Source organism: Parambassis ranga, chromosome 4 (genome assembly GCF_900634625.1).
Source record: "Parambassis ranga chromosome 4, fParRan2.1, whole genome shotgun sequence".
NCBI classification, from domain to species: Eukaryota; Metazoa; Chordata; class Actinopteri; family Ambassidae; genus Parambassis; species Parambassis ranga.
Window position 1 is genome coordinate 21643412 of NC_041025.1, and position 9911 is coordinate 21653322.

General features: G+C 42.1%; 1 protein-coding gene across 1 annotated transcript; it reads right to left on the reverse strand.

Annotated features, from left to right (window-relative positions):
* Positions 1-678: 678 nt before the first annotated feature.
* c4h1orf210 (chromosome 4 C1orf210 homolog) lies at positions 679-8431 on the reverse strand. The gene is made up of 4 exons (XM_028402857.1): positions 8295-8431; positions 3015-3467; positions 2711-2905; positions 679-2021 (listed from the first exon to the last, which is right to left on the reverse strand). The coding sequence occupies exons 2-4, from the start codon at positions 3055-3057 to the stop codon at positions 1819-1821; spliced, it is 441 nt and encodes a 146-aa protein (XP_028258658.1). The 5' UTR covers positions 3058-3467; positions 8295-8431; the 3' UTR covers positions 679-1818.
* Between the last annotated feature and the right edge of the window lie 1480 nt (positions 8432-9911).

The window sequence follows — 9911 nt, forward strand, 5'->3', positions numbered from 1 at the left end:
AGCTAGTTACGATCCCGGAAGTGCAACTTCCGGTTGTTAGCTGCGCGGACAGTCCTAGCTCAGTTTATTATGTATATTACAAAGATCATTTAAAACTTTAAACTTTATCAACTTTTATTGGACTTATTTGTATTTTTTTTTTTACAATAATGACTATTCTTCAAAACGTTATTGTTGTATTTTAAATTGAATTAAAATGTAAAAATTAAACAGGCACAATACGGGTCCACAAATATATATATTCCACTATAACATCGATGATAATAATAATAATAATTATTGTTATATCATTTGTATTTAGATTAAGTTAGATTGTTTGAAGTCTGGGGCACGCCCATTCCGAATTGCTGCACTTTTATTTTGAAAAGCGCGCCGCTACTGTTCCGGTTTTTCCGTGAGCTTGACGCGTCGTGTTTCCGGGTATAAGAAGCTCGCCTGACAGCCTCACACAGACCTGTCAGCCCGAACTCATCAGCTACACACGATCTCACGGGGTCCGAAGCGCTGCAGGCCTGTTCTGGAGACGCAGTGTCAGCTTTAATTACTGTTGTTTACACCAAAGTTGCAAAGTTTTAAAAGAAAGGTGAGTGTGTGGATGCCAGTTTGTGTCCGAGCCCTGACCGAGCTGTGGTCTGCTCCACGGTGTAAAAAAAACAGACCCACGCAGACAGTCAGACATTGTTTCACTCGCCGAGTTTATAAGTACCAAATCTTCAGTCTGATATTCCAAAAATAGCAGCCGAAAGTGGAAAGTAACTACTTACAAGTACTGCCCTACATTCTCCTGTGGCAGCTGTCACACCTCTGCATTTAAAAATCCTTCTATGGCAACTCTGTACTCAGAATAAAACATAAGGTAGGCATTTAGACTGTAACAGCACAAATAAAAGACAAATAAATTCTAAGTATTTTCTCTTGTTTAGCAATTAATCAATAAAAAAATCTTATTTACATAGAAGCTCACACAGCTGTTTTGCATGGCTGCAATTAGAGACAATCAGTGATATTAAATTTACCTTTCAACATAAAACAACACAGCAGCTGTGGTCAAACAGTAAAAAAAAAAAGATCATTGTCAACATTCAGTGATGATTGGATTATATGATGGCCCACTGCTGTCCCAGCCCTTAAACCTGTCTATTGATACATTATATATGCTAACGTCACATCAAGTTTGTCATAAAGCAGCTTGTGTATATGCAGTGTTTATGATCAAAATAAGAATATCCCATTAATAAGGTTGATCTTGTTTGTGAGGCTGATGGCGGAGCTACTTTTCCAACAGACAATTATTACGTCCATTGACATTTTTGGCCAATAAGCGTTTGAAAAACCTCAGATCAAATACACTATATGGTCAAAAGTATGTGGACACCTTGCCACTATATGTGTTTACTGGCCTCCAATTTTCTGTGGAGCCCATTATGCCTTTATAAAGTATGATGAGGTCAGGCGTTAGGCAGGTTCCTCCACATCAGACTAGGAAAGGAGCCAGCAAACACACAAAGTTATCTTCTAGATACCTCAAAAAGGTACAGTTAGCCAGTGAATGACAGTCTGGAAGTGGTCCATTTACTTTTGATAGTCGTCATGGGATACACATTGTCCTGAGAAAGTATAGACTTTCATTGAGAACTGCATGCATAATAATGCATCATTGAAATGAAAATGTATTTTTAAGTTTTTCCTATATTAAATGTTAAGAAAATGAGCAAAATATAAAATTTAAACCACAGGGAAAAAAAAGTAAAGTGGAGTGGAATCCATAGCTCACTCGCCTCCATGTCGACCAGCATTTGAAAGAGAGGTGCTCCCCAGCTAGCCGATGGTAAATTCAATCTCATCCATCTCCTCCTCTGTGTCCTCATCTATGATCTCTGCTGCTCTCTCAGCTCTCGCCCTCTCGCTGGCCGGGATGTAGTTGTCCTCGATGAAGCCGTCATCATCCTCCTCGCTCACAGGAGGGATGCAGTGAGGGTTCATCCCACGTCCACCACGCATGGCGAATTCCACCTCCATGCCTGGAAGCAGGAACAACAAGACAACAGTCATTATAAGGTAAGCCTGACAGGGCCATCACAAGCAGAGAGAAGCTAAGGCCCCGTTCACACTGGAGAAAGTCATTCCAGCTAGAGTAGGATTGAGCCCAGACAGCCTTTAAGCTGGATGCGTTCAGACCTATTTTCAAATCTGGCTAGCACACACTTGTGTCCGCACTCAATCTGGCTTCATCCAGCATGTTTGCTGTCCTCCAAACCACTAGGTGGCGCCTCGTAATATACAGAGTCCGTTCACGCCGCGGTAGGACCACGTGTGCGCATGCGTCATGCGTTTTTTTGTCCCGTGTCGCTAGCCGGATTCGCTCGCCACATTTGCGTTCACACCTGAGCCACATTCGAGCCAATCCGGCTATTGAAATCAAACTGGATACAGCCAGAATTGAGGTGTTCACACTCACAAAACACATCTGGATTGATCAGGATGCGGCCGAATCCTGCTTAAGCCACATTTTTCCCCCCAGTGTGAACGGGGTATAAGCGAGGTGTTTTAAAGGACCAGTCTGGCTGTTTTCTTTTTTTATCACATCCTGTGTAAACAAAGGCTTCAGAAGATATTTGTCGACATGATCGGTGACAGCACTGCTTAGTGCAAACAGCCTGTACTCACAGCATTGTTATGTCAGCATTCTGTGTAAGAAAAACAAACAAACCTGACGGGTCACACTGGCTCACGGCGTCCGCCTCCCTCAGCCGTGTGTGCCTGTAGCTCGCCAGGTAGTGCCGCACCGCCTGACATTTAGCCAGAAGGGCCATGAGAATGGAGACGGAGATGGCCGTGGCCAAGACGGCCACCAGGAACTCCCAGTTATGGTTGGTGTATTTGACCCCCCCGCTGTGCAACGTGTCTGTAAAGAGAGGACCACAAAGGTTCCAGTCAGTAAAAGCACCTAAAGGGTCAAACTAGACTGAGCTCAGAGCAGGTTTACTTTGGATTTCTGGTGTTATTAAACATACCATTGCTTGGAGCTGCTGTTGTCGCATTAGATGATAGTTCCATCTGGCTTTTTTCTCTTCCTTATTCAGTCTCTTTATGGTAGAGACTTCTCCTGTGTGGCTTAATTAGCTTTTTGTTGAAAGAGAACAGTGTGGTGCTTTGGGGGGACCATTAACTCCAGCATGGAACCAGCACATCAGAAAGATTCAGCACTTTACTCTCAGAATTTCATATTCTGAATGTAGTTTTTTTTTTTTCTCCAGCAGGTATTGTGGATGAAATGTTGCAGGGCAGGCATGTCCCCAGATGAGGGAGGTATTGTCTGGGGAGATTTTTTTTTGCTGACTGGAGGGGAGCTGAACCTTCAGAGCGCCACTAGGTGGCAAGGTTGAGTGACGGGGGGGAGGAGGGGGGACTGGTCGGTTCAGCGCCAGCTGAGAATTGTTGGCACCATAATATTGTTGCAGTCAAGTCTAGAAAAAAGTAAAAGAAAAAAATATTTAACACACTTGCAAAACATAAGAAAAAGTTTCTATGCAGATTACCAGTAAACTACAACGCCCCATCGCCCCATGTGTATTGTGGCTTTGAATCTTTTTTTGTGCCAATAAATGCATATTTAATAACTGAGCCACACACAAAGAACAATCCAAATGACCTAAATATTTCATTTTTTCAGTGTGAGGAATGAGTGTGTCATCATTATAAAAAAAGAGTGTGTGTGGGGGGGGGCATGGATCCCTTGAATCTATAAGTCATCATTGAGTTTCAGCTGTCAGGAGCTCAGAAGGATATTATTCACAACAGGAAAAGTGTGTCGCAAACAGGAAGTCCCACATACTGAAGAACCTTCCTACGTGGGTCCAGCTGCCACAAAACACTGGCAAAATCAGTGTGTGTGTGTGTGTGTTTGAAAGAATGTAGGTTTCATGGCTAGATTTGTGCAGTCATAGTTACCCAGGTTTTACATGGGTTGCTTGTGTTGCACTCTAACTTGTCATGTTGTGTTTGAGCTGACATCAAAATCTCAGTAATGCAAATACAAACATGTCACCCACAGTAGCCTGTGCTCAGCGTAGAGAGAGGACCTCTGTGTGCAGCTATTTGCAAATGTGTCTCATATTTGCATGCATGAGAGCACAGCTGAGCTGCATAAAAGCAGTCAGACAGCTGATCCATGCTGATATAATTTCATCATATTTTCAAGTATTTCTTTTTGCATTTTTAAAAGAATTCTAAAAAAATCAGCTTATATTTAAATAACATAAACTAGGGATGCACAATATAGAATTTTTGCAGCTATCCAATAAATGTTTAACCCCTTTTGGGCCGATAGCTGATGGCAATATTCAGGTATTTTTTCCACCTAATTGAAGAGACAGTAGCACAATTGGATCCAATTGTTAAAGTAATGCTAATGCTAAGTTATCCTGAACAGACAGCAACTCTGCTAACATTTCACACACTGTATCAAATGCAGTAAAAATACAGCATACTATAAAATACAGCCGATTACTGTTCTCTTGTCTCTTTATACTAAGCTATGTTTTGTCCTCTGTCTTGACAAGTTGTTAAAGTTGTTTTAGGGATTCTGTCTTTCTTTGAAATCGTGGTTGTTGCTTTCTTTGACAAGCTTAAAAATGTCTTGCTGCTCGCCTTCTTGGCTCTGAGGTGACTTTTCACAGCGAGAGGGGGTCCGGCTGCTTAGCGCCAGCCATTAGGCCTCTTCCCCTTCATCTTCTCAAGCTATTCTCTTCAGCAGTGTTGGCTGTAAACACACCAACAGGGCTGCCTTTATCTCTTCCTGTTCTGTCCTCACACAGGCAAAGTACAACAAAACATAGACACACCAAACAGCACAGGCCTGGGAGCTACGGGAGCCCGAAGTGTGTGTGTGTGTGTGTGGGTTTGACTGTGCTCTGTTGTGCTCTGTTGTATGTGCAGATGCATATGTTAGAAGCTGCATTTGCATACATTTGTGTGGTTGAATATTCTTCTCAAAGCATGCAGTCAGTTTTTTCTTAGCCATACTTTGTTTCAGTGCCCCAAATTGTGAGTTGGGTGTCAGTTTATAGACACTAATGATGGCTGCAGGCAGAGAAATGTTCTCTCTGTGAATTAAACATCAAAATTATGTTTCTCTTGGTGGAGTGCGATCACACTCATTTGAACAAACTCACTGTAAGCTGTGTTTTTGTTCTTGGTTTCAGAAGGGATTCCTTCACACGAGGTGACACAGTGCAGAGGGAGTCCTGAATGTAGACTGTGTGTATAAAGAAGGATGAGCAGTGCACAGACATGTTTAGTTTGATTGTTGCTAGGCAATCAAACTGTTGTTCTTCACCCTCTTTCTTCTTCTTCTTCTTCTTCTTCTTCTTTCTTATTCTTCCGTACGTTTTTTGGAGCAGCGTATCTTCAGCATACATTGACCGATTTCAGCCATTCAACTATCAAAATGTTCGTCTCACAGAGGACATTCCGGATCAACTTCAAGTTTTTTTTCATAAAATTATAACTTTTTTAAATATTAAGCAATTTCAGTGTCATTTTTAACATGGGAGTCTATGAGAGAGCCCTTCAACGAGGGTCATCTGCCAAATGTATCTCCTCCTACAAAATTCAAGCTACAGACTCCATTTTAGTCTTGAAACGCTCATTAGATGCTGCTCTATCAAACTTGTATTCAGAATTTTCTAATTCCGAATCGTTTCTGCACGCCAGGCTCTCAAAGTTGGAGTGATTTTTGAGGTCTCCTCTGCTGTTACCATGGTGACAGGCTGACACACAGAGGCATACAAAGCTCTGAATTGCTCTGATTCTCCAGAAATTCAGAGCAATCCTTCACATCAGCATTCAAAGCGATGCTTCAGCTGCAGCAATCAAACTTGGAACTATCTACAGGTGAGAGGTGGGGCACACCCTGGGCAGGTCACCAGTCCCCAATATGATACGATAATGATTACAGAGAGAGATTGTAGTGACAATAGCAGTTAAATAGTCATATTGACACCAGTATCTGGACCAAATTTGGTTGTGACAAACCTCCAATTAGGCCTTAAACCTGGCTTAAAATCCTCCAGGGTGTAGTCAGCCCTACTTATAGACCGCATGGCAGGTGTAGCCCCATAATTGGTCTAAACTGCAATAAATAAATAAAAATTTAAGGCCATATAAAAAAGTGGGGCAGCTACTCTTGCCAGAGTTTGCCGCTCAGCTATTAGCTTGATGCTAACTTGAATTGGTTAGTGTAAGAGAACTGCAAAGCAATAAGCTCCATGCAGTTACCTGTCTTTCTTGTATGACTTGTGTGACTGTTACAAAAACAACTTTTTTTTGCCAAAATATGACAACATCTTATTCAAAGAAACCTCATATTTTCTCCCCAGTAATACACCGCCAGTGTGAAGTAGATGAGATAAATGTTCATTATGTCACATCTGTGTCTGTGTCTGGCTGCAGCATTCACGTACTCCACAGATGTTTACAGGCCGTCCTTTAGCTGACCGAACAGGTCACAGAGCAGAGTGCGAGCCTCCCTCCCTTTCCTCTTATCTCACTGCCAAGTTCTGTATTTTATTTCTGGCTTTGAAATGTGTGGAGGAGTCAGGCCGTGCCATTGTTTGTCAAGGATAATAGGCACAAGAGAAAAAAAAACATCTGGCAGAGACATCGGTCACACGTGTGATTATTAATTAATTTATGGTTGCTTTTGTTATTTAACTGAGGTAAGACCGTGATAGCTGAAGCAAAGTGCTCACAACTGTCATGTTTGGTTCAGTTCTGGGATAATGGCAGCGTCAACAGAGAGGCTGCAGCAACACAATGACTCAAAGCTCAGGAACACACACTGAACCATGACTGCACACTACCATCACCTGCTTCATTTATCAAATGACTCAAAGCTTCATAAAGTGCAAAATAATGGGAGCCAAGCAGTGTAATGTGAGCACGCTGCTGTTTGGGTTGAAAACAGCAGACAACAGAGAGAATTAACGTACTCAAAGTACAGATTTTATCCTAATTTAATAAGAGAGAGATACAGTTAAGAGGTCAGAGTAAAATGGTGAGTTGAGGACCTCGGGGGGTACGTGCAACATGGTGGAATTTCACTCAGGAGTCTGAATTGAATTTAAACTCCCCCTGACACCACAAGCGGTTTTGTTTTCACTCTATGTTCAGTTTCATTTTAAATCGCAGATGGATTTTGCATAAAAAACACTACTAGGTATTCCAAACAGGGTAAAGGCTTAGGTAAATGTTATCTGAAAACACACAAATTCATAATATTAAACACATTTTACAAGGAAAACCATTCCTGTCATTTCCCTTTCCATCTGGAGTCCCAGTCCCATGAACATGTCGAGATGCGCCTGGACGGATACACACACATGTTTTCAAGGACTGAAAATATCAGCCTGATGTTACGTTTTAGTGGTGGTGAAGGGCTGATTTTTGGAGGCCACTTCAGACATTAGTGTCTCACAGATTGACAAAAAGCTTAAACAGAAAAATCCTACTGACTTTTAGTTATTGTGAAAAAAAGCTGGGTGGCAAACTGAATTTATTGACCTCAGGATGAGGGAACTCCGTCACCCTGCACTGCGGGACAAGCGGGTTAACAGAAGATGGATGGATGGAAGGAATGAGGGAACAGCAAGTGCTAAGACTCTAATGCTTGTCCAGGGTTTAGGACACTCACATCTGCTGCTGCTAAGCAGGTGCAGCGGTGTAGGTTAAAACAGGGGGGTTAAAGGTTAAAAATGTTGATGATGCAGGCCTATTTTTGGTTAATCTTCCAATGAACTGTGTTGTTTACTCCACAGCTCTTTTTACAGCGTGTATGTGTGTGTGCGAGAGACCTGCAGCAACAACACACAATTCAAATCCAGCATTTTGTTGTTTAGATCATTTCTAGTTGCTGGTAATTTTATCTCAAACTTTATTGGAAGATTAACTTGAATAGTTACTAAAGATAAGTCCGAGCTTACAGCAAAGTGTTATTTGGGTTTGTAGGGCAGTGCAGGTCATAGAAATGTAAACACACATGTGTTGTTTGATATAGAGAAAGAGTGGCCTCCATTTGCTACAGCACTGAGCAGCGTATAAAAATGGCTGATTATTGCTGCTGTTTTATTAATACGAATATTTCTCGCAAAGCCTCCTTCTAACTGACCTCATTTTTGGTCAAAAGCAGAAGTAGGTCTGTGAGAAATGATAGTTTGGAGCATTAAAATGTGTATTTTTGATTACTTTCTGCACATTAATCATAAATAAAAGGTATCAAAGAGCAGCCGTCTTACCTGTTGGCGTGTAGGTCCCTGAGAGTTCACCTGCTTTCTCCCCACTCGCACATTTCACGCCACATTTTCTTCTGTGAAATGGAGAAATGTTGTGCAAAGGTTGGTGCGCAGCTGCTTACCAGAAGGACGGGTTAATGGGTAACTTTGTAACCAAGGTGTGCTCCCTCCCTCCCCCACCTTCCCCCCGCCTCCTCACCCTGCAGCTCTGTCCAATTACACTGCAGACCTGGTCAGAGGTAATGTTGTCAGTCAGCAGACCCAAACAAGGAAGCAGGTGAAATACCAGCAATATATGACATTATATAACACCTGTGAGCGTTCAGAGGCGACCAGTCAAACCTGTTTTTGTTTTTGCAAATATCTTCTGATCTTATATGATGTATGTGTGTGTGTGTGTGTCCCACCTCGTTTCATTTGTCTAGAATGAACTCTTATTACCTCAGCCTTTGTTCGATGAGAGAGGAAAGCAGACAAGATAGAATTTGTGTGGACTGGGAGGTTTGTTTATGCTGCACATACAGTCCTGAGTGGACAAAACAAACCTCTGGTGGCTCTGAAAGGAAAAGCGAGGTGACCCTGAAAACAATAGGCCCACTTCCTGTCCTCTCTACACTGCAGTACACTCTGCATCTTTACATCTCCTTTCCTTACTCTTCCTCCCTGCTTCAGCTGCATGTCTGGGGGCAGATGGATGTAGATAGGATGGGACAGTAAAATGATAACTCAGCATCTTCTAAAGAGAAGCAGGAGGAATTTCCCACCATCGATACAAGCAGGTCGTTGTCAGCTGTGCCTTATCTGTTCAGTATCCTAACGCAGACCTGACCTTTGATTACAATAAGTAACACAATGAATATGGCAAACACAGGTCTTTATTTTAAACATGCATGTGTTTCAGCGGAGACAAGCTGAATTATGTTTCTATACATCTGATGACTATAGCCCAGTGTTTGCCTGCTGTTTGGTGCAGTGGGTTATCAGTGGTTTTCACTTCATTATATACCAGCATTATCTTTTCCAGTCTCTGTACAGCGGATGAATATCGTGCAGTATTTGCTCTCTTTTTAGCCAGCACACACTCACTGCTTGGTTTGTAAGACATAGGGGCGATGTTTTGTTTTTTACCTGATGTTAAAAGTTGTTTTCGCCTGTCTTGAAAATTCATTTTTAATTTGATTTGGCATTAGGGCTGCAATTAATGACTTATTTCAATAGTTGACTAGTCATCCACTACCTTAACGACTAATCAACTAATAGTCGAATACTTTGGATCGCTAATTTGTCGTTGATTAATCCACCTCTGTGCGGCCGCTTCAATGTATAAAACTGAAGATCTTGGGCCGAAGCCCTCGGTTCAAGGTGTTTTTGTTTTGTTTGTTCTTTAGACAAAAAAAAGTGCGCGTGCGTGTGTGTGTCCGCTCATTCCCGCATCTGCCCGAAGCACATTACCAGCGATTTTACACAGGTCTCGTTAAGTCTAGAACAACCCATTGGAAATGCGTTACACTTGCATGCCGTGCGATGACGTCACTAAAGACCCGTCAACTACTAAGTTGTTAGTTGTCGACGAATTTTGCAGCCCTATTTGGCATAAAGACCATACTGATTACGTTCAGG

What these genes read in the sequence shown, in the direction of transcription:
- c4h1orf210 (XM_028402857.1), bottom strand. Translation starts at nt 3,057, where the DNA reads ATGGAACTATCATCTAATGCGACAACAGCAGCTCCAAGCAATG. An exon ending in AACAGCAGCTCCAAGCAATG is followed by an intron (nt 2,906 to 3,014) that starts GTATGTTTAATA and finishes CTCTCTTTACAG; the next exon opens with ACACGTTGCACAGCGGGGGG. An exon ending in GAGCCAGTGTGACCCGTCAG is followed by an intron (nt 2,022 to 2,710) that starts GTTTGTTTGTTT and finishes TCCTGCTTCCAG; the next exon opens with GCATGGAGGTGGAATTCGCC.